Raw genomic sequence first — 24715 nt, forward strand, 5'->3', positions numbered from 1 at the left:
GAAGAAGATGTCATGTAGGCACTTCTTTAAAAGTATGTGGAAAAACTAGAGTGCCTTTAGTAAGAGGGAATTTAGAGGTTACCTGTACACATTTTCTTAAATAAAATAAAATTGATGGAGAACCACCTGGGTGGAGAGTTTCATGGTGAAATGTGGGCATTCTCTCTTAGGTCTCCAATCCAAACTGTGCTAGGGATGTTAGCCTCTGGTTACCATAAGTCAGATGAGTTTGTCCTGCCAGCAGTGCACGCGAGTCCTTAATTTACTTAGCTAGAAGTGGTATAGCTTGCACTCCTTTGCCTGGAAAAATTACAGTTTGGGCCTTGTATGTGACAACAGAATTTTGATGGGGAATTCAGAGGTGGGAAATGCCACACAAACTTGTTTCATTGTGCCTTAAACTGTTGCCCTGTGTCCTTTTACAAGTCAGGGCTTCCAGTGTCACTGTAGCAAGGACACTCATTCACTGCCCATAGTTCATACTTCCTATTATGAGGTGGTGGTTTTGGTCTGTGTGGCTTTTTTTCCTCTTAGGCTTTATTTACTTGATTAACATCAGAAATATGGATCATAGTGACTTGCTTTTAAAGCTAGATGGGAGAATGGAGTTCAGTTAAAGGATGGATTGTGTAGATATTCCCATAAAAAGTTTGGGAGTATATGGGGACTGCTGTGAGATGTTCATTATTCAAGGTTGTCTCAAGGTCCTGATCTATAGGTCAAGATATTCAGTAAAAAGCAATTTAGGAGATTAAAAACTCTGTAAGAAGTAATTTGCTATTTATCTACATTTCTAAATTTATAGACTGTTATTTGGTTACCTCAAAATTTACTGTGTGAATTCATCACTGCTGCAAATAACAATGAAGATGCAGGTTTGCTCATACAAGAACTAGTTTTACTACTGTTTAATGTTAAATGTCCTAGCTATCCACTGAGCTGATTCAAGATATGAAGAGGTGGTGAAGATGAATTTTCCTGCCTTAATGCAACAGACATTACTTGTGCTATTGTGGTGGGGTGGAAGGGTAAGTCCAAGAAGCCTCCTCCCTTCCCCCTTGTAAGGTAAAAGGGAAAAAAAAAAATTGAAGGGAAAGGAAAAAAAAACTCACAAGCTGAATTAGCAAGGCAGTGGAGCTATATTTACAAAGCAGTGTAGGATTTGCAGGGGAATATTTACAAATTTACAATATCTACAATATATACAAAGATATACAACAGAGTAACACAGAAATGAGAGTAACCCCCCTCGGCAGAGGGGGTTCCCCACCTCCGCTCTCCCCTCTCTCCCCCCCCTATCCCCAGAATGGGATAGAAAGAGAAAGAAAAGAGAGGAAAAAAAAAATGTTAGAAGCAGTTCGTGTTAATTGGAAGGGAGTTAATACCGGCCTGTATCTGGTCTTCAAGGCCGAGGCCTTGGTAGAAAGCCGAGCAGAGAGAGAGCTGCTGCACCGTGGAGAGGCGGAAGCAAGACTGACAGAGAAGTGCTGGAAATGCCCAGTTCACTCCCAGTTCCGAAGGTGCTTCCTCCCACTTCACCAATGAAATAGTTTAGATTATTCTTTCCGTTTACCAACTTCCGTCCACCATATTCCCTTTCTTAAGGGGGCAACGTCAACCGGCCACAGCTATCAAAAGGGAAGACAGAAAAGTAGCAGAGTTTAGGTAGGAAACAGAGAAGACCCATGATGCTGTCTTTACAAGACAGGTGGGGACTGACAACATCTGGAGGTGCTGTGGCTGCAGAAACAATCTCTCCATGCGCACCAGACATACATTTTGCATTCTGCATGGCAACAAGTCTGTCTTTCCAAGAAACTCATACAGGCAAATCAAGCTGGATCATTTATTTGTAAGTCATTGTGCCCCTGTACTCAGCACTGGTTAGCCCACACCTTGAGTACTGTGTCCAGTTCTGGGCCCCTGAGTTTAAGAAGGATTTTGAGACACTTAAACGTGTCCAGAGAAGGGCAATGAGGCTGGGGAGAGGCCTTGAGCACAAGCCCTATGAGGAGAGGCTGAGGGAGCTGGGATTGTTTAGCCTGGAGAAGAGGAGGCTCAGGGGAGACCTTATTGCTCTCTACAACTACCTGAAGGGTGGTTGTAGCCAGGAGGGGGTTGGTCTCTTCTCCCAGGCAACCAGCACCAGAACAAGAGGATGCAGTCTCAAGCTGCACCAAGGGAAGTTTAGGCTGGATGTGAGGAGAAAGTTCTTCACTGAGAGAGTTGTTCACCATTGGAATGGGCTGCCCAGGGAGGTGGTGGAGTCACCATCCCTGGAGGTGTTCATGAGGGGATTGGACGTGGCACTTGGTGCCATGGTTTAGTCATGAGGTCTGTGGTGACAAGTTGGATGATCTTTGAGGTCTCTTCCAACCTTGGTGATTCTGTGGTTCTGTGATTACCTTAGGTAATGCTTGCTCTGTGTCAGGATCTAGCTGTAATCACAAGCGTTGTGTGATGCTTCTTTTTGTAAGACACTTCTGAAGTGCTTTGTGATTTCATTAGGCTTGCCGAATATTGTCGTTTAGGTTGAAATTGTTCAGTGTGGCTGTCCTGGGTAATTGCATCCTGAAGAGACCAGCAAAGCAGGCCAGGGGAACAGCAGCAGAGGTTGCAGAGGTGCGAAACAGGATGGGAAAGAGTTGCACAGAAAATTGTTATTTCTAACTCTTGACTATTTGAATATACAACTTTAATATTCTGTTATAGGTTGTAGTACCACATGTAAACTCTTCTGTCACGTGATAGCAGATTTGTACAATGCCCTGAAAAAGATTACAAAAGCAGGTAGATGTTTGCTTTGTGAAGATTGCAGCCTTTTGCTTTCTTTTCTACTTGGCTTGCTCCCTTTCTGTAACAAGCTTGTTCTGAAACCTTCATGTGCTTTTAAAATTCACCCTGTTAAAAATATCTGAGATTCGCAAATGGCTGATTACCAAATCTGGTACTGCCTTCATGTTGGGACAGAGTCCCTGTCAGTTGCATCTCTGCAGCCTGGCAGGGATCTGCAAGGTTCCCCCTCATAATCACTCTGTCCACTTACAGGCAAATGAGTGAGGCAAGAGTGACCTTAGAAATTAACAGCTTGGCACTCTTACCCTTACAAGGGAAATGTTTCTTAAAGGCAGTTCTACTACACATTGACATATTTTCAGGATTCTGAAGGGGGCAGCAGGAACTGTGATCCAGCATCACCTTGCCTACAATGCTGCAGGTCCTGGTGCTGGGTAGCTAGCACAGTGAGCCTCACCACCAGATGCCTGGCGGTAGCAGCACCCAATCCAGTTTCCCTGTGTCCGTCACTGGCACTGCTGGGTGCAATGGGCTGCCCTCTGTTACCTTGGCAACCAGCAGATGGGGACTTTGGCGGGGTCAGTGGGGAGACGGCCACAGCAGCATGTCAGATGAACCACTCAATAACAGCCCTTTCAGTTCTGACAGCTCTGCTCTGGCTAGCCAGAAGTAGTTATCAGATTACTTGTATTAAAACCTAATTAAGATGTGTGCCAGTAAATGCAGCATGGTTATTGGATTTGGTGATTTAGCTGCTGCAGGTTGCTGCAATCCAATCACACCATTTCAGCAAATTCAGCTCCATAGAGTAGAGTGAGAACGTTTTACACAGTAACCTGACTGCTGAAAGAGTAAATAACCTTTTAATGCCTCTGCTGTGTCAAGGACTGATTCCTGCTGCTGGGTGAATGGACAGTACTCGGGTCCTTGCATATTAATTTCTTTCAAATCAACTTTAAAACCCAGAGGAGGGCTGACAGGTTGGATCATCTTTTCCCTTCACTGCAGATTGCTTGTGCATTAATGGACCTGTTCATTCCCCAGGGCAGGGAGCTGTGCAGTGAGAGCCTTGTGGGTGCCCCTTGTTCAGCAGTGTGTCTTTACAGAAAAGAAGAAAGCTTTTTTTGTTTGACTGTAGGGTGCAGATAAGGGGACAGCTAAATGTAACATTGTGGGTGCTAGTCCATCTTTGTGGTGTTGGATTAAATGGAAGTTGGAAGTCTGTTCTGCTGGGTGGAATTCACCTTGATGCCAAAGCTTTGCTTTATGCTTGATGTTCCACCTAGTTTCTGCACAGTCTTGCAGTGGTTGTTTACCAACAGATGTCAAAATGTAACAAAACCTACCTGGCCCTTTTGATTTCATTTCTGGACAGGCTAGGGTATAGCCTAGTCTCAGAGTCAAATTTACTGTTATATGAATTGAGTCTTTATTAGCCACACAAAGTAGCAAGGTAACTATGGAGTCATTCTGATGTAAGCCTGCATATGTGCTCCAAGAACTGAGGATCAGAGCAAAACCTTTACCTTGAAGGATTCATTACAGCTCCTGTTTGCCTCAGTTTTGATGTTTTGTGAAATTACCCATCTGACAAAGCTGCCTCTTTCCTGCCTCCCTGTAGAAAAGGGAATTTTGGTTTAGAGTGGTAAATGGAGAATTATTTGAAAGGTATCATTATTACTACCGAAAGGGAGCTTACTCCTTAGTGCCAGGTTGCCCTGTAAGTAGTCCAAATGTAATGAGGTTCAAGAGCTACAAGTGCCTTGGAGTAACACGACAGAGCATGGAGTCAGTTCCTGCCCTTCAGAACTCCGAGGCTAATGAGGATCAGCCACTCGACATCCCAACTGGACAGATCTTGCCACTTGGGTGTAAATATGATCTCACTTGGAATGGAGGGTGAGGATACAGTGGTCAAGACACAGTAAACGTTTGCTGGTAGGTGGTGTTGCCAACGTGAATGTGGCGACCGTGCAACCTCACTCACTCGTATTAGCAAAATGTGCAGAAGGTTCTGTCACCCAGTTGTAAAAATGATGGCAGGCATCGATGTGCAGTTGTAACATATGGGAAGTACAGTGAATGTGGGTGGAGCTGTTCATTTCTCATCTTGAATCATTTAAGAGATCAGCAGGCAGGCCAGATACAATGCATATGGGAATGTGTGGCTGTGCTGCACATGTCACACATAATAGCAGATACTGTGAAGAGGGCCCACAGCCTGTCCTTAGGAGCTAAATGCACCGAAGCAGGCTGGTAGTCCCAGTGTGTAGACCAAGGGCCAGCTTGGTAGCAGTTTTGGGAGAGCAGACTGGTAGACATGGAATTCACAGACCAAGATCTGCACTGACTAGAACTACTTTTCATTATCCATCATGACCCAGAATTGTAGAAAGGAATGTTACAAACCTTGTACTCTAGCATGGGAGATAAATACAGGTAAAAGTGAAGTTGTGGCCTGCTAGTCAAATCCCAAGTGTTTTTCTCCCTCTGCTCAAGGAGACAGTCTAAATGTAAACATGGAGAGTGGTGAAATTACAGAGCAGAAAAGCAGAACTGAGTACTATGGCCATAAAGAAAGATTTCTCTATTTGCATTAGCATCTCTGAATCACCCATTGCATGAGTGGAAAGGATATAGAGCATATAAGGCTTGTATCCAGTAATGGCTTTAAAATTGTCCCAGGCTGCCTGTATCTGGTAGAAAGTTGTGGTTTTGGTGGAAAATTCACATGAGCTGGAAGTAACTTCTCTCCAGGTGCTGGAACTGGAGGATGTTCCTCACACTGAAGCAGTGTCTCTTCAACTGGAGCTTTCTCTCTGCAAGGGGAGAGGAACACTTGGACTGTTCCTTGGGGATGCATCAGCAGTGCTTGCTCTTGCAACTGGAATGGGCCCTACTGTTAGTGATGGGCCATGCTCATTGTATTGCTGCAGAGATGTGGGTCAAGGAGATTATGAAATTATCTATGCCTTTAGCTGCCACTAATAATAATTTTGTGCCAGACGGTTTCTCGTGATTGGTCTTAAAACAGACTGAAACACTATCAGAATGAGAAATTATTAATTGAATGTAGAAATCAGCGGAAACTTAAGTTCTAAGGTCCTGAATCTAGATTGTAGTTGGTAGGTGTTCAATTGGGTACTTGTGCTATGAGGAGCATTTGATAGAGTCAGGATGTTAAACAGGGCAGCAGTAGAATTCTTCTCTTGGTTCTGTGAAGACCCCAGTTCCCTGTTACACCTCCCTACCAGTATTGCTATAAAGTAATAAGTACTCAGAAATAAAGGACTAGAAGATGTCTTTATTACAGATGAAGAAGTGCAGTAAGGTCACATTTCCTCCTCAAGTTAAAGGAAATCAATGGCAAAGTAGTGAGCAGAACTCAGCTTTCCAGTCTGAAACTACAACATTGCCTCCAGCAAACATGCTCATGGTTCTTGCTCTCCCTGGGAGCAAGGTGCCCTTGGAAAAGCTACCACTTTTAAAAACAGAACAAAGAACAGTAAAAGGGTGGGGGGGTTGTGTGTTTGAATTTTGTTTTGTCTTTTGGAATTTAACAACCCTGAAATCACCTTTAGTAAAGAAGTGAAGCATAAATAGCTCTTGTACCAACCTGGTACAAGCTACAGGGAGTGGGAAATTAGGTGCAGAGTGTCAAAGTGTGCATTTAGTAGAACGTCCTGTGCTATCAAAGTGGTGGTTTTGTTTGCTTCAATGGACATATACAACCAGCTGCTGTTGTTTGCAGCTAGCTGAATTTAGTTTTGTTCTGATCCCCAGGAGACGGTCCTGCAGTTCCTAAAATCCCTTTTGCAAGGGTGTTAGCAGAGTAACAGGACAGTATGGAATATGGGTGGATGTTCAGTGCTACATTGCAGTTGCAATTCAATTTCAAGGAAGTTGGCTGGCAGACACAGATCAGTCAGTACTGGGTTTGACATACATTTTAGCAATTTTGTTTCAGCTAGATTTTCCTAGCTCCTTATCAAGAAATTTGGGGGTGTTTACTAATGCAGTTATTTGAACAACCCTGTTTAAGAATGTAGATACTCAGAGTGATTAGCTCAGCTGAGTTATGACAACTGTACAAATCAAAACTACCACAGAGAGCTGAAAGATTGAGGCAATCACATGCCTTAATTGTTAAGTGTGTAACTAATTCTACTAAAAACGCCGCCTGCATGAACAACACAACCTAAAAACCTCAGTCAGCTGAAGGTCTATTTCAATATGTTGAGTAAGAAATAGTTCACAAAAGCAAGTGCAAAGTTTAGATCTAGAAGGAAACTTGACAAAACCAGAGTCAGCTCCTGTTGCCTAAGTGTTTAGGTGTTTAGGATTTTCTCTAGATCACTGTTAAAGGTAAGAAGCTTCTAAGGTACCTGGAAGGACTTCTAATTAAAGACATTTCTATTTAAAGAGTGAAATGCATTAAATGTAGAAAAACAATTTCCAACTTCTTTGTGCTTACATCTCATGCTAGAAGTCCTAAGCAGACATGTTTTATTTTTTCCTGTCAGGAGTAATAAACAGACTGCAGACATACTGCACCACACTGCCCTTTTGGATTAAAGAAATAAAGGTGCACTTGCCCTGTCTACAGTAGTGTTGTCCCAACTCTAGCACTTGTTTTTTCAGTGTAAGCAAAAGGCCTCTGCATGTTTCTGTCTGATACCTTGTTCCCTCTGTTTTGCAGTCCCTGATGAGGAGCTTTGGGGAATGATGGGCTCTTTAGGTTCTTCCCCAGGAATCTCTGTTTTGCTGTTAAAGGATCAATAATGATATGCTTAACTAATGCTAAGCTTTCTTGAAATAAGTAAGTGTTGCATTTTGTGATGAATTTTGGACATTGACCAGGTTGCAAAGAGCAGTAGACAGAAAGGAGAATTTTTGTCATTTCAGGTCCAGTTTGTCAGGGGGTTGGGATATTTGGATTTATAATATAATCTGGGCTAGTGTGTATGTTTCAGGAAGAAGGTTACTGAATCAGCTACCGTGTGTTGAGCTTGTTCGCTACAGATATCAGAATGGAGTCCTGCAGTTTTCACTGATGTCACCTAATAGCAAAGCAAATTTGCTGTCATGTCGTTGTAATGCTTCTAAACTAGAAGTACAGATCTTTGAAAAGTGCTCACTTAGTGTGATGATGGAAAATACTGAACACCCATCCTAGGAGTAATACTTCAGTCTCAGCCCAACCACCAGGCTGAGCTCTGTCTTCTGGGAGCTGCACCCTCTAGTGTAAACATCAAGGCTTCTACCGTGAACTCCAACTTCAGATGCTCTGCAGCCCTTTTATCTATTTTTTTTCCAGGTTACAGCAGCTTGACAAGCACTGCCAGGCCACTGCCCAGCAGTTAGTGGAGTTGCTCAACAAACAGAATCAGCTCTTCAAAGAGAAGCAGCTGCTTACAGAAGAGGTGCAGTTTCTGCGAAAACAGGTACTGTGCCAAAAGAAAAGATAGTCCGAGGGCAATGTTCTGCAGCTCTAGCTGAGAAATCTGCCAGCAGTCTCATTTCAGCTGGCTGGATTTGGTTGCTGCTGTTGTTTTAAATAAGGCATTACCTTATTAATAAAATATAATAAAAAACCATGCCATTGGAAGGAGACTGGTAGCTGGACCTGAGTTGTACTTAAACCTAAACTAAATGAAGAAAGTATTTTGAAATGACAGTAAACCAGCAGAAGTTACTACAGTTCCTAGCTTTCTGATCAGAAGATTTTGTGTTCCCTTTTCAGAGAACAGAGAAATAGATTTTTGCCAGCATTACCATTAAAATTGTAGCATGATGTGGATGCCTTTGAGCTGTTTGCTGACATTCTCCAGACTTAAGTTCCCCTACCACTTTATGAATTTTACTACACACACACACACCCATCCCACTTCCCCCCATATTTTTTAAAGTCATTTATCTTTCCTGCCATTCCGTGACAACTCACCCAAGTGCAGGTGAAGTCAGTCTGAGCGCTAATCACTGTACTGCACCTCTAGCAGGATTGACTCTTGCTTCCAGTGGCTTTGCATGAGCTATTACTGCCTTTGGTCACTGTTCTTCTGTCAGTCAGTGCTTTGGAAATAAGGGAGAGGGCTGCATGATTTTTTTTTTTACTTTGTCTTTCTTTTACTTGTTTCAGAAAATGAAACAGGAGAACTAACAAGCCCAGAATGCGGTTTCCAGTAGAACTACCAAATAATCAAACCCATTTTTTGTGACTAAATGAACTAATTCAACCGTATCATAATGCTTTCTAGCTTGCAAACTAGTGACTTTCCCCAGAATAACTGGAGTTCTGTTAACAAGGTGTAACAAAAGGCATTTGCTGCAGGAACTCTGGTCCAGTAGCATGGCCAGCAGTAAACAGAACACAAGTTGTTGTAGAACTTAAAAATATTTAAATCCTGTTGGTAGGCTTTTTAGCTGTAGGATTTAGTAAATGTTTAAGCTAGGAGAATGATATCCATACTCTGTTATGCCTTCAATCAAGTCAGTGTGTTTGGTTATACAGCATTTCCTGTCATAGACAAACATGGTAGCTCAAGGTGGTGTAAGGTTATCAACCTGTAGTAACTACTGACAAATTTCAGGGCAACCATACTGTGCTCTCCATAAGAGAGTTTAAGAAGATGGTTATTCAGAAAGGAAAATTAACATTTCTGTACAAGGGAAGCACTCTTGGTAATGTGAACAGACTTTACATGGTCCACCAGGATTTTGTCACTGATAATCTATTTTATCTGGAAGCGGATGTGCTTTTATGATGTTGGGCAAAAGTATAAAAATTATACAAAAGAGGAAAAAAACATTCAAATGTTACACTGCTACCAAGACTTGACTGGCAAAAGCTTCCTCCATTATATTCCTTACAAGTTAATTGTGCTCCAGAGGATACTTTTTAAATTGAGAACACTCAGAAGAGAAGAATGATGTAAAAAAATTACTACAAAACGAGTGTTAGAAACATATTTGCAGCTATTTAAAGCAACAGTGGTTCTCTGGGAACTGGAACTCAGCCCAAAAGAGCTGCTGGAATATCAGACAATTGGTTTAAGAAAACTAAAGAACAGTTCACCATAGATGGGAGATTTTAACTACAGGAAAGGATACCTATTGCAGAACTGCTGCTGCTCAGAAGTGAAAGTGACATTATACTCCACATTTTACTGTGTCGTTCAACAGCCTCCTTTATAACACTTTGTGGGGTTGAGTTGGAGGAGAAATAAATCATATCTGATTTACACTAACCTGAAAGTGCTATTGAGCCTTAGAATATAAGCTATTGGTAACTGCAGTTGCATATTTCAGGAGAAAATTCGGGATGCAGAGCTCAAACAGGATCCAGATGGAACCAAGTGAAAGGCTGATGGATCAAGAGGAACGAGCAGAAGTAGGTATTTTTTCTATATCCTATCGGGGGGGAGAGGGGAGGGAGAAGAAAGGAGGAATAAAACTGTTTGCACATGTGGGTTAAATTTGCCAAATACTTAAAGACAAAAGGGAAAAGAACTGTTTGAAATACTTGAGGGGTTGAAATTGTTGGAGCTTTTTGTATTTGGTTGGGTTGTTTTAAGCACTTTACATTTTAGAAGCATTCCCTGTCAAAGACTAGTATTTTTTGGGAAAAAAGTCTTTAAAGATTGAAATTGGAGAGAAAGGGGAACATACAACTCTTAGCAAGGTGGGGTACTTCTAGAAGAACTTAAGTTTTATTGTAGGTACTTTATGGTCTGGATAATCACTAGGTGTTTGTCTTTTGATTTGCAATTGGCTAGTTCTGTCATGTCCAATAGTATTTTCCTTATGAGAATAGAATAGAATAGAGTAGAATAGAATTTAATTAACCAGGTTGGAAGAGACCTTTGAGATCATTGAGTCCAACCTATCATCCAACACTATCTAATCAACTAAACCATGGCAACAAGCACCCCATCCAGTCTCTTCCTAAACACCTCCAGTGATGGTGACTCCACCACCTCCCTGGGCAGCCCATTCCAATGGCCAATCACTCTTTCTATGAAGAACTTCTTCCTGACATCCAGCTTAAACCTCCCCTGGTGCAACTTGAGACTGTGTCCTCTTGTTCTGGTGTTGGCTGCCTGGTAGAAGAGACCAACTCCCACCTGGCTAAAAGTTCCCTTCAGATAGTTGTAGAGCACAATAAGGTCTCCCCTGAGCCTCCTCTTCTCCGGGCTAACCAACCCCAACTCCCTCAGCCTCTCCTCATTTGTTAAAAGCAGAATCCTCTCTATTTCTTCAGCAAGGCTACAGTTTGTTCTGTAATAAATCATAAAAATTAGTGTCATGTTGAAGGAAGCAGATAGAATTGTATTTGGAGCAGTGCTGTTGGAGATACTGTACCACCACATAGAGCTGTTCCTGTTGCCTCATAAGAGTTAGGTTTGGGGGGGGTTAATTTACAATCTCCGATTTTGAAATTGCATCATTTGCTTTAATCTAGCTGACCTAGAGGAGAAAAGAAACAACAAAGCCACAGCACTGACAAGCTTAATGAAAAAAAGCAATCATAGAAGATCCTGCTACACACTGAATTCCCTCACAGGCAGCATGAGTTAAAAGGCTGTTTAGCAGCCTTGTTGAAGGAGTAACCAATACAACTACTGCAGTCTTCAAAAACATCTTTCTCAGCAGTAAATCAGATACTTTAATAATAATGTTACATCTCCTATCACTGACAGAATCTCAGTGTTATTTCAGAATAACCTGCCTACAACATGATGAAGATGCTTACACTCTTAATTTTCATAGAGCTAAAAAGGACTGGTGTGGCAGCATGGCCTGACCTTATAGCATGGGTTGTTTGTCAGGCTGCTACACTAATATTTAATAGATGGCATTAATATGTAACACAGGTATACAGTGTAACACATTCAGGTCCATGTAAAGCCAGTCAAAAGTTTGTGTGGGATTACACTTCTGGCTTTGAAAGTTTTCAAAAGATTCAAATTTTAAGTTTCTGCCTTTGAAATTCTTCCTTACATTGCAGCTCCACATGAGAAGGGTGGGATATTTAGCTCCCCACCTATACAGGTACAAAATGCAAGTGTGTGTAAGATAGCAAACTGAGGTTACTACAGATCTCAGCCCTGCCTACCTGGTATGTTTCAGAAAGGTGGGATGCTCCTCACTTGCAGAATCTGCCTTAGCATCCATCCATTTGACAAGAAAGACAGGCGATGCCAATGTGCTGGAAGATGAGCCGCCGGGGCAGACGGCCAGCCTGGATGGTTAATGAACTTTTAATAGAGCTAAGGGGAAAAAAGGAGGGTGTATCACCTTTGGAAGAGAGGGGAGGCAACCCATGAAAAATTTAAGGATGTTGCTAGGTCTTGTAAGAAGAAAATTAGGGAGGCAAAAGCGCATTTGGAGCTTAGACTGGCCTCTGCTGTGAAGGACAACAAAAAGTCCTTTTATAAATACATTAATAGCAAGAGGAAGGGCAGAGACAACCTCCACTCCTTGGTGGACATGGAAGGGAACGTTGTAACAAAGGATGAGGAAAAGGCAGAGGTACTTAACACCTTCTTTGCCTCAATTTTTACTAGCAGGACAGAATGTCTTCCAGACAGCTGGCCTGCAGAGCTGGCAGAAGGAGCCAGGGAGCAGCATAGTTTTCCTCTGTTCCAGAATGGGGTAGTTGGTGATCTGCTCAGCCGCTTGGATCCCCACAAGTCCATGGGACCAGATGGGATCCATCCTAGGGTGCTGAGGGAGCTGTCAGAGGAGCTGGCCAAGCCGCTCTCCATCATTTTTCAACAGTCCTGGCTCACTGGAGATGTCCCAGAGGACTGGAACCTGGCCAACGTGGTGCCCATCCACAAGAAGGGCCGGTTGGATGAGCCAGGGAATTATAAGCCTGTCAGCCTGACCTCAGTGCCAGGCAAGATCATGGAACAGGTCATCCTGAGTGCAATCACACAGCATTTACAGGATGGCCAAGGGCTCAGGTCCAGCCAGCATGGATTTAGGAAGGGCAGGTCCTGCCTGACCAACCTGATCTCCTCCTATGATCAGGTGACCTGCCTGGTGGATGTGGGGAGGTCTGTGGATGTAGTCTACCTGGACCTCAGCAAGGCCTTTGACACCATCCCCCACAGCAAACTCCTGGCCAAGCTGTCAGCCCATGGCTTGGACAGCAGCACTCTGAGCTGGGTTAGGAACTGGCTGGATGGCCGAGCCCAGAGAGTGGTGGTGAATGGTGCCACATCCAGCTGGTGGCCAGTCAGTAGTGGAGTCCCCCAGGGATCAGTGCTGGGCCCCATGCTCTTTAACATCTTTATTGATGATCTGGATGAGGGGATTGAGTCCTTCATCAGTAAATTTGCTGACGACACCAAGCTGGGGGCAAGAGTTGATCTGCTGGAGGGTAGAGAGGCTCTGCAGAGAGACCTCGACAGGCTGGACAGATGGGCAGAGTCCAACGGCATGAGATTTAACACATCCAAGTGCCAGGTTCTGCACATTGGCCACAACAACCCCATGCAGAGCTACAGGCTGGGGTCAGAGTGGCTGGAGAGCGGCCAGGCAGAGAGGACCTGGGGGTACTGGTCGATGGTAGGCTGAACATGAGCCTGCAGGGTGGCCAGGAGGGCCAATGGCATCCTGGCCTGCATCAAGAACAGTGTGGCCAGCAGGAGCAGGGAGGTCATTCTGCCCCTGTACACTGCACTGGTTAGGCCACACCTCAAGTACTGTGTCCAGTTCTGGGCCCCTCAGTTTAGGAAGGATGTTGACTTGCTGGAGCGTGTCCAGAGAAGGGCAACAAAGTTGGTGAGGGGCTTGGAATACAAGCCCTATGAGGAGAGGCTGAGGGAGCTGGGGCTGCTTAGCCTGGAGGAGACTCAGGGGTGACCTTATTGCTCTCTACAACTACCTGAAGGGGGGTTGTAAACAGGCAGAGGTTGGTCTCTTCTCCCAGGCAGCCAGCACCAGAACAAGAGGACACAGTCTCAGGCTGCGCCAGGGGAGGTTCAGGCTGGAGGTCAGGAGGAAGTTTTACACAGAGTGATTGCTCACTGGAATGGGCTGCCTGGGGAGGTGGTGGAATCGCCATCACTGGAGGTGACTTGACAGGGTGCTTGGTTGCATGGGTTAGTTGATTAGGTGGTGTTGGATGATAGGTTGGACACGATGATCTTGAAGGTCACTTCCAACCTGGTCTGGTCTGGTCTATTCTATTCTGTTCTGTTCTAATTCTATTCTTATTCTATTCTGTTCTATTCTACATTGTCCTGGTTGATCCCTGCTGCCAGAAAGAGGTGCTGGCCAGCTTAACCAGTGAGAGCACAGACTGACAGACCTTGGGTATTCCCTCCAGCTAGGGTTGTCCTGGTACACTGCTGCTCTGCCTCAACGCCTTGAAGATAACCTCCTGCAGGCCAGCCCCTCCCTGGCAGGAACCCAGGATTGCCCTGTGCTCTCTGTATGGCTGAGCCACTAGAATGACCCTCATCACAGGTGTCTTTCACAGTGAGCTTTTCTATGAACAGAAATCCTTCTAAACAGAAGGTAAAATATACTCACCTGTGTCACTGTAACCATCCTCACTGCTGTAGTCACTCGGTGGGAAGTACAGGCAGAATTACAGCTGTTCCTGAGCAGTGGTTTTGTTTTCTTGAACCATCATGAATTTTCAGTGAGGTCCCAGCAGGGCATTCAGAGTTCACGTGCTCCCAAATGTCCCATTGTTTGGTTGTCAATGCTTTTGTTTTTCATGATGTTATGAAAAGGGAGCTTTAGTCCAGAAATAAAGTAGCTCCATCCATCTCTCATGTTGACATGATTCAGGCTCATGATTACATGACCCTCAACTATTCTTCAAGAGCCTTGATGACTACTTAATCTATTGGGGAAGGGTTTATTTAGTTTAGTCTAAATGAACAAAAATAGTGCCTCTGCTGGGTGTTTGTAACAGCCAGTGACATGCCACAGCCAGGGGTTGGATTTTTTGTTTGGTTGGATGTTTTTTAAGCGGGCAAAAAGAAAATCTTCATTCCTTTACCCCCTTGATGGAGTTTATTTAGTCAGAGATGATGAGGAATGGATACAGGTAGACCTCTGGTTAATGTCTAACTGCCCTGACATGACACCTCAAATGCTGCATCACCTGGTATTTAGCTCACATAGTGAACCTGGAGGTGTAGGAGGCCCATACCCCCTGTGGCAGTCTTGTCAGTGGGCAAAGCAGGGAAGTAATACAGGTGCTACCCTCCTGACCCTCCACCCTGCATTTTGCAGCTGCATTAATGAGGATTGAGGCATCTGAGCGCTTTCTAACCAAACAAGAAACTAGTGGCTCCTCTGCCCTCAGAGCAATTAGACCATTCAGATGGCCATGCTTTTGCTGCTACAAAAACTTCCAACTCTTTACACTTCAGCATACCTGTCCATGCAGTTAAACGGCACTGAGGGGAGGAGGGAATGTCTGGAGGAACTTGGGCCATTTGTGCTGTAGAGTATATACCAAAGTACAGTTGGGAGGGGAAACTTTTAAGACTGGGAAGGCCCCTGATTGTCCAGTGACCAAGTTCTTTGCCAATTACCAGGATGCTAGGAGTGACAGATTTGTGTCTCTTTACTCATAGACCCACAGATCTTAAGTGGCTGCTTTAGCATCCAGGCTGTTGTGTAGTGGGGTATGCCAAGACTCTACCAGTATCTGTGCTTTATTTTTAAAGCAGTTGAGGCAAGGCTGTAGTCAGGTGAAGAAATGCCTACTTCAGTCAGGCTGAAATTCTCCTTTTTTAACTGCTTTACCAACTGAGGGGGTGGGGGGAAGGCAAAACCCTTTTAGTCATCTAATACAAAGCCAACTAAAGCAGAAAGTTTATTTTTATTTCTGAGGTAATTTACATCTCTCATAGTCAAATTTTAGAACTCCAGTGGCTTAATTCTAGGTAGCTGCCCCAGCTCTAATAGAGCCTGATGTCTTGCTCTTAATTCAGTCCTGAAGTGTTACTGAGGAAGGCCAAATAATAGCCACACAAGAGCTTCAAAGCTCTGAAAGAGCCTTTCCACCAGAGGCTTCCCACCAGCAATCAGGCAGCAGCTTTCTGGATTGATGCAGCTGCCCAGCCCATACACATGCTGTACTACCACAGTAAAAACTCTCTGACACAAACCTGCTGCTTCCTTCCTGGAAAGGAGAAGGGGCAGGATCACAGACGTGCCCCAAAACAAGAGTTCAGTTATTTACTGCTAACCAGGAACAACATCTGAGGCTCATGCAGATCTTGTTTTTCAGAAATCAAGTAACTCTTGCTCTTGCTACCCTGTAAGACTTCTGATCTGAGGAGGCAAGGACAGCAGACCTGCTAGAAGGGCAGGCTTTGAAGCATTGCTTGTTTACATTGTACAGCTTTAACCACTTCTGTATTGCTCTTCTGAGAACCTGCTGCAGGCTGAAGTGACAGAAATGAGAAGCACAAGAAGTGTGATACAAACCTGACCACTTGTGTACCCATCTCTTTATCTTTCAGGTCTGCTGTGCACCTGGCCAAAACTTGGGCTTGTCTGAGACCTGAAGACACTGCTGCAGCCACCAGGCACACTTACTGGCTCATTTAATCAGCTTTCTATTTGTTTTTAACTACAGAACCATAAGTATTTTGAAACCTTAAGAGCCAACCAAACTTCCAGGAAGACAGCTGAGGCTTTTCTGAAAAGATGAGGCCTGCAGGCCCATGTTAGCAGCTCTCACAGTGTGGACATAATTCATAATTTATACAATATTTTATAAAATATTTTAATCCATTGTTATAATTGAACATCTTATTTACAGACTGAAATACCAATAAACGTAATTGGATTCTTACTTTCTTTCTTCTGCCCTTCTGAATTCAAGGGATAACAGGTGTATGGGTAAGAGGGAAAAGGGGGATTGTTTCTGTCCTCCAAGCAGGCCGCGCTTCTGTTTATGAACTCATTACCAGAATCTCCCTGGGTACTTCATTTTTACAAGGTATTGTCACTATAAAAGTGAGAGTCCCAACAACTTTTTACCCATCAGAAAAATGTAAGAATGACTGAGAAATATTCCCTGTAATGTGGAAGAATTTCTGTGGAGCAAGTTTCCCTTCAAAACATTCATTGGATAAAGCCTTTAAGAGAATGGAACCCCGCTCTCTGTACTGAAGTGGTGATGCTGGACTTCTCCACCAAGAAATCTTTAGCAGTCTCAGAACACCAGCTGAACATTGCTTCAAATTATTGAAGCTGGAAACACTTGGAGGATACATTGGAAGGGATTTTTCCTGATAAACTGTGCACTTGTGGTTTTTAAAAAGTTACTTTCCTCCTGTGTTAGAAGGAATTTATCTGAATCATTTGTAAGTAGTGTCGGATAAACTAAGTACATAAACATTTTCTGCATCTGTTATCTTTAGTGCAGTTGTAGAACTGCACTAGCAAAGGTGGGGGGGGGGGGAAGGGGGAAGTACAAAGAACAGTTTCCCATTAATAAAGTTACCTCAGCCAACATGTGCACAGAGTGTAACAAAAATAGGAGTAACAGCACGTGCAGTAAGTTATCATTTGTTGTGGGGCCTTGTAGTTTAAGAATTATTAATGGAACAGCCCTAACTTCAAAGTGGGGGTTCCTCCCTATTCCAATTTCCTGCCAGATTAAACTGCCAAAGACATCTCATTGCCTCCCTGAACCGTTTCCTCAGTATGCCAATACCCAGCTTAAACCATGTCACTGGTAGGCATGCTCTCTGGGTTTTTCACAGTAATCAGGCTGACAATTTGTTAAGTCTCACTACTTTATAGATGGTTACACAGGTATGAATATACATTTATAAATGTAGGAATATGCAAACTTCTTTCTTAAGTTTATTTTTTATTATTCCACAGCACAAATCTATATTTGAACAGGAGAAAGTGCCTACAGGCTCTATGCATAAAGGAACTTGGGCACCTACTCCCATCGCTTAGGTTTCACTGAGATCCTGGAGTTGCCATGCCCCAGACTGTGGCACGGCTGGACCCTCAACCTTGCTGAACCTGCCACACCTACCAGGTGGCTTCTGGTGGCTGTGTGCAGAGCACCACTGTCAGCCACCTGTGAGCACATACATGTTTGATTTCAACAAAGCATCCTGGGCTGTGAGTATACACAGCTGGAAGGAGGTTTTCATACTCTTCCCAGGTGTATCCTCAATTCATTATGATGGCAGTCTAGAATGAGTCAATTTCTCTGCAGCAGCTACTCTACTTTGTAGCAATTAGTCATTAAGCATAGACAGTACTAGGTCTACCTGCCTTATGACCCATCCCCCTCCACCTTCTATACTTAGGCATAAAGAAGCTTAGTTTTACAAAGTTTACAAGCACCAGGGCAGGTAATCAAATCCAGGAGCTCCCACATGTGCAGCCAGAGCAAGATCCTGTGACATGGGGGGTAGCCTGACCAAACAGTCCTGCCGCTGCTGCAGCCAAGTCCTGCTGACTGTCCCAGTGCCACTGGCTCATGCTCTTTGCTATTACGAGGTGGAGGAGGAAACAATAAAAGGTGGTGGCAGGGAACGACCCTGAGGAAGCATCTCTCTTCGGGGAGTTCATGTCTGAGAACTGAGCTGAAACTCCGATGGCAGATGCTTTAGGAACACTCAGCCCTCCTTACTGGCTGGTTCAGATAGCCCTGGATCAGGCCTCTGAGGGCTTCAAAGAGTCCCACCACAAAGTGCCCTGCAACTCTCACCTTCCCATTTTTCTCTCTCCTTACTCTAACACGTTACCTAGCTATGGGCCGGGAGGGTATGAATTGCACTAGATGACAAATCACTTAAACTGTGGGTGTTCTGACACGAATGTAGCCCTGTGCAATCATCATTTTAAAAAGTGTAACCCAAATTTACAAGTGACATAAACCTTGTAGAGTTAACATGAACCACCTGTATGGAAATAGCCTCACTCCAAAGCACAGATACATCTTGCTTAGTCATAAAAACTCGGTTGTTGTTTCTTTTGACAATACTGTAACTTAATCATTTACAAGCTGAAACTGATCACCCAGTATTCAAAACATGTCACAGCAATTTACAATTATCACTAGGACTTCACAGCAAATAAAACTCGTAACTAAACATGCACAGATCATTATATATACAGTGATAAAAAAATAACGATGTACATTTTCTCGTAAGAAGAAATTAAATTCTTTGTGCATTTCAGGAATCAAACAGCTAACCTATATAAAATTGCTTTGAAATATGAAGTAAATATTTAACCCAAAACTTGAGAAATCTTTTGTAATCTGCAATATAGCCTTCTCATTTCAGTTTTTCTTTCTGACACAGAACAACTTAGGAATTTTACCCTCTAAGATATCCAATAGTAATGTGCAGATATAAAAAAATACGTCCTTTGTGGCAAGCTTGAACATATATATATATATACACACACACACATACACACACACACATATATATATATTTACAAACCTCCAGAACAAATTAGCATTAAAAACCACAGAAGTAGCAGATTGACATAGTGCTTTATTTAAGCTGTCTGTACGAAGGAAAATAATGTGCATCCCTATCATATACGTGTAAAAATACTAAGGATGTACAGTGTACAAAAACAGTTTCCTGTAGTTATTTCACATCCTTGTGGGTCATATACTTAAGGAAATAAACAGTTTAAGTATGACCAACAGCAATATGGTTTCTTGGGTTTGTGGTCGTGTCTGCTTAATATCCTTAATCATATGACTAGATCTTGCGTGGATCTAATGAAAGAACTAGCAAGGTCAAGAAATGTCACAAACTCTAAAGCTACAGGGAGGTAATTCAATTACCAATTTAGAGGTTTTTATTTAAATAAATACTTTACATTTCATGCTTGCCTGTAATGCACTACCAGGAGCAAGATAAGGAAATTCTACTGTAGACAGTACAAACAGTAGCAGCAAAGTGTGTACATTGAGGTGTAATATATAGACCCTGCAGTTAGTAAGGTAAGACCTTACTTTTGTACTCTAGGAGAAGCACATGGCCCCTGCAAGAACAGTCAGCTTTAAGAAGCCGCAAGTAAAGATGGAAAAAAAACACAAAACAATACCGGAATAAATGTTCTTTAAGCAACAGGAATGTACTGGAAGATGGATTAGTGTGGAAAGCGAAGCTGTGTGCAAAACTGCCAAAATCCAAACAGAAATGACCTATTTCCTCCAAGATGGCTGCAGTACAAGAGGGCATACTGTATGTCATGGAAGTCAGTACAAGCTGGAGTCAAAGTCTGAAATGTACTGTGCTTGAAAGGCTCACCGAGGTAACCAGCCATCACATCCTGTCCAAATCCAACCATGACTGCAAACAGCAAAAGAAGAGCTTAAAAAGTTTCTCTCAGCACCAAGCAGTGCTTGCCCATCTGTCTTTCAGCTGGTAAGAGGGAGATTCCCCCCAACCATGGGCAGCACAAAGTGGCTGCTGACTCTCTCTGTGGCATAAACTTGATCAACAATGTTTTGGAAGGCAGGCACTACAATACAAAGTGAAGTCTTAAAAGGTTTTCAAATAATTCACTGACAGATATTTACTGCAAACTGCATTCTAACTAGCTACGTGACAGTGAGCTAATAATCACAGGGTTTCTTCTGCATGAGAGGAACGGCTGGCCAGAGGCACAGTGCCAGTTGGTCATTAGCTAGAGGTGCCCTGTGTCAAGAAACTTATTGCTATTACAAGCTGAAAACATAAGGGGAAAAACACAGGCCTGTAACACAGATTTTGAATCACCATAGTTCTAGCCCCTAAGTATGAGGCCTTTGCAGAGAACTAATTAATGCCCATCTATAAAGTATTCGGTTATTTCAGTCAATCACTCTGTCAGTGTAGACGCCTCTATGCCACTCGCTGGTGCAGGACAGGCCTGCAACACATTTGCTGTGCTCCTTCCTGTAGAGGGATAATCTCTACACATGTTTAGTGTTACAGGATGAGATCCTATGTACTTAGAATGTACATCATGATACATTTCTGACTGATTATCCATCCACTGCTAAAGAGAAAACATGAAACATGAAAAATTGTCTAAATTAGTCTGCGTCTTTAGCTGCCTTGCTAAAATGCCCATCTACCCCTTGACCGTCCCAGCACGTGCACTGCCAGCAGTGGGCTTCATGCTAGGGCACTCAGCTCTTTGCATCAAGAGGCTAAGGCATCAGCATAGGAACATCTCTCTTTTCAGACTCATCTTCTCACTCACACAACACAACTGGCAACACTCCACAATATCACAGTTCTCATGGGAGCTAACAAGATCCAAACGCAGAGATACTTAGAATGATAATCCCACGGAGTCAGGGCTTGCAGATGTCGTTAGCAAGGGCAGGTACACGCTATCACTGCACTGCACAACCTCCTGACTCCTAGCACCAAAGGGTTTATTATTAAGATTATCATTGCTGCAGATCAAAGCTAAGGTTATGCACACGTTCTGTCAGATACAGATCTTCGGAAATGGAAAGACATTTTCCAATCATCAGTGGGGTGGCTCTCGTGATGTTTTAAATTCAATGCAGTACCACGGTTACATGTAGCATGCTGGGTTTCAGGACTCTTTTGATTGAGGGCAAACCTTTTTTGAGAATGGCTCATCCCGGAAATTTACTAATTATTAAAGTGCTTTTCTTGTAATCACTGTGGTCTCATTGTTCAAATGCAATTCCTTCATATAGAACAGAAATCTTCTGCTGTGCTGTCAGGCTCTTATATTACATTTATCCTCAATGCAGCACAAGATGTAGCTTTTTTTGTCTGCTTGTTTTTAACCCTTTGACACATAAAGTTGGAATTCCTCACCTCTGTTGCCAAACAATTAAAAGACAGCACTTCATTCTAAGCAGTATGTACAATTTCAGAGGCTTGTTAAAATTTCCACGTGGGAGAAAAGTGCATTATTCCCTTCAGCTTGTACAGTCCTTCCATATATTACAAAATTAACTGCTATTAGTCTGTTCTATCTAAGATGTAAGCAGCATTTGCAAACATGACACATACAATCCTTCTCTCTAAAAATAAATACTACTGCAGTATAACAACAACAACAACAAAAAAAAGAAGGAAAAAAAAAAGACAAAGAAAAGGAATATTCAGAGTTAAACACCTGGAGAAAAGGCTAATTCACAAACTCAAATCAAAAATGAGTAAGGCAAACACCTGTTTACCTTGGTGCACACATTTTGGTGAGAAGCAATACCATTATGCCTGTCTACATTCTTCAGCCATCAGAGGTGATGTATATCATGAAAGAAAAAGAAAAGCATGAGAAAGATGTTATCTGGTGCAAATTATAAGACCCTTAAACAACTTGAACTGCTGCTTTTATGCCTTCATTTCTTGCATGTATAATTTTCGACTCTCCATGATTGCACATGAACCTGGAAGTTCTAAGTGGCAGGCTGGGAAAGCCCAGCCCTTCTGCGTCTTCTGTAGTATCCAACAGTAATTAAAAAATAATATATATATATATATATTTATATTTATATATATCAACAGTTTAAGTCCTCAAACATTTCCCAAATTCCAGCCAGATGTTAATGACAGAGACCTGCTTCAAGTAATGATATGCCTAACAAAAACTTTGCATATGTACATCACCACCCCTATGTTTCCTTATTCTAACCAGCACGAACAGATGCAAGAAAACATTACAGGCTAGTCTGTTCAGACTAACAACAATTTTGATTCGTCTTCTGGAAGAAGAGAAGGTGGACCAATACAATTTTTTTTTGTTTAGCCTCCACTGTGAGGAAAAATAGATGACTACTTGTGCACAAAGTGTACAATGCTGAAATCAAGTCATCTACCTCCAAAGAAACTAGTAGTAACTTCTTGATGTATGTTGCTATTGTACTGAGACTGTGGGCAGCAGCAACAGCAGGGGAGCATAGTAGAGAAAATCTCATATTTCATGCAAAACCAACATGGATTTTAGGTAGGTTTGGGAAAGAAACTTGTTCAGTTTGGAATGGTCTCTGAAAGTGCCCCTGCTATCTTACAATAGTATCTAGTACTGGTGGTGATGTTCAGGAATCATTTTCAGTGATAAACCTAAGATGAGAGTGAAGCAGCAGAACAAAAAAGTTACTCTCGTCCACTTGCAGAGTAGGAAAACTGGGGGAAATGCGGCCGCCTCTCGTTGTCCATGCAGTCCATACCATCCTCGTCATCTGCATGAAGGGAGAATTTCCAAACGTCATTATATTTGCAGCAAAATACTATTATGCACCTGATATGCAGTACATCTTTCAGGGTTCAATGCTGAAGGTAAAGACTCAAAGTAAGACACTGGTCATGCAAGCTTATGCTCATATTGCAGAGTGATGCTCACTGAAAGGGTATCTTTTCAGTAAGTCATCATTAATTTCAGGGAGGGTTGGTGGTTTGTTTTATTATGGCTGTCCACCTGAGAACTTCAATCTTTACTGCCCATTGTAGGCTAATCAAAACATGCCAGCACACACAGCTTCTAGCATCATGGAAGACAATTGCTGATTGAAGCAGACAGTTTTCATTGTTTCCGAAGCTGAGTTCAGGAAATCACAATCTTAATGTAGGTCTATTAAAATATTTCTCCACTTTGAAGGATGCTAAAAGGAAAAGCAGCTACAAAATTAACAATTTGTGCAGGCTCTCTGTGTTTCAGTTCTTAAGTATTATTTTTCAGTGAATTATTTTTTACAGTATTTACTGGGATCAGTGGAAACAAGGACTAAGCCAAATTCATAAATATTTTTATTTACATAATTCCTGCATTGCCAATGGAAACCAAGCACCAGATGTTGCCTAACTGTCAGAATTTGGATCTACATTCTCACATGGATTTTTTAACACTGCTTATCCTTAAAGACTCCTATTGAAACTGTTACTCTACTGATGCAACCTTTCAGAATGATAGATCTCTTGTATCTTCATATCTACATATCAAAATTAGGGCCAACGCAGCTCTGAGCAACTGGTATGATTAGTCTGCTTGATTTCAACAGTGCCTCTCAGTTCTGGAAGTTCAAATACCATCTCCCTTTCACACTGTCAATTTAAAGTAGGTTACTGTACAGAGCCTGGGGTTTTTTGCTATCAGTTTCATTGCTGTAGATACAAGACACAGTTTCAGTATTCACTTAGCATTTGTAAAACTCTGATGTATAAATAACTGGCCTAAATGGCATGAAAATTATTTCTGTAATTTCAATGGTAACTTTCTGATGCCCAGTTTCCAACCCTCCATCCCTGAAACACATTTTAACCCCTTTTCACATAATCACTTCAGGCCGAGGTGATATCACATTGCAGATAACACAATTACTTGTAGATTTCAAAAGTAAAAGAATTAAAAGTAATTTGCTCTTGCAATACCCAGAAAAAGGAAAATCCCATGTGGTCCTTGAGCCACTGCAGTGCACTAAAAAAGGCTGCAATTTTCCACATCTACCTGACATGATAAGATTCACCTTTGTGCTGCCGGTGATGCTGCTTACCACAGCATGATGTGGGAGGGCTTCCCACATCAGCCATGCTGCAGCTATCTCTGTGCTGCTGCTGGTCAGCACCTCTCATTTTATCTTTCCTATGACTGGGGTGGGCCTCCAGCCCATGCTAAGTTTCATGCTGCAGTAGCCATACCAGTAACAGAGGCCATGATAGGTACTTTAGGCAGTAGGTTGTTTCCCTGCATTGACACTGATGACCTGCTTTAAATTCAATGAATTTAAAGATTAAGTCTTTGCAGCAAAAACATACTTTGTATTGCTTCAACCTTAGATGAATAAGTAGCCATTGTCACTGCCTGTGTGATGTTTCGAGAGATCTGGAGTTTATGATACTGAATCAACAGACTCCAAATTAAGTCAAGTTTTAGCAAAATTTGTTCAAATTACAAATACAAACAAATTTTT

At 42.6% G+C, this 24715-nt stretch overlaps 2 protein-coding genes across 5 annotated transcripts in view; one reads left to right on the forward strand and one right to left on the reverse strand.

The window, feature by feature from the left end:
- Positions 1-16630, forward strand: part of SDCCAG8 (SHH signaling and ciliogenesis regulator SDCCAG8) — a 117937-nt gene extending 101307 nt beyond the window's left edge. Inside the window, 3 exon segments of the mRNA XM_068155484.1 lie at positions 8114-8240; positions 10105-10186; positions 16296-16630. Of these exon segments, the coding sequence (XP_068011585.1) occupies positions 8114-8240; positions 10105-10155 (178 nt within the window). The 3' untranslated portion in view covers positions 10156-10186; positions 16296-16630.
- The window catches only part of AKT3 (AKT serine/threonine kinase 3), a 154146-nt gene continuing 146039 nt past the window's right edge, over positions 16609-24715 (reverse strand). For all 4 annotated transcript variants that reach the window (XM_068155504.1, XM_068155495.1, XM_068155515.1 and 1 more), the window contains one exon: positions 16609-22990. In XM_068155504.1, the coding sequence (XP_068011605.1) occupies positions 22905-22990 (86 nt within the window). In that variant the 3' untranslated portion in view covers positions 16609-22904. The remainder of the gene's footprint in view (positions 22991-24715) is intronic.

The sequence above is a fragment of the Melanerpes formicivorus genome, unplaced genomic scaffold (genome assembly GCF_026170545.1).
Source record: "Melanerpes formicivorus ecotype bairdi unplaced genomic scaffold, bMelFor1.0.p_v2 SCAF_2, whole genome shotgun sequence".
In the NCBI taxonomy this organism is placed as follows: domain Eukaryota; kingdom Metazoa; phylum Chordata; class Aves; order Piciformes; family Picidae; genus Melanerpes; species Melanerpes formicivorus.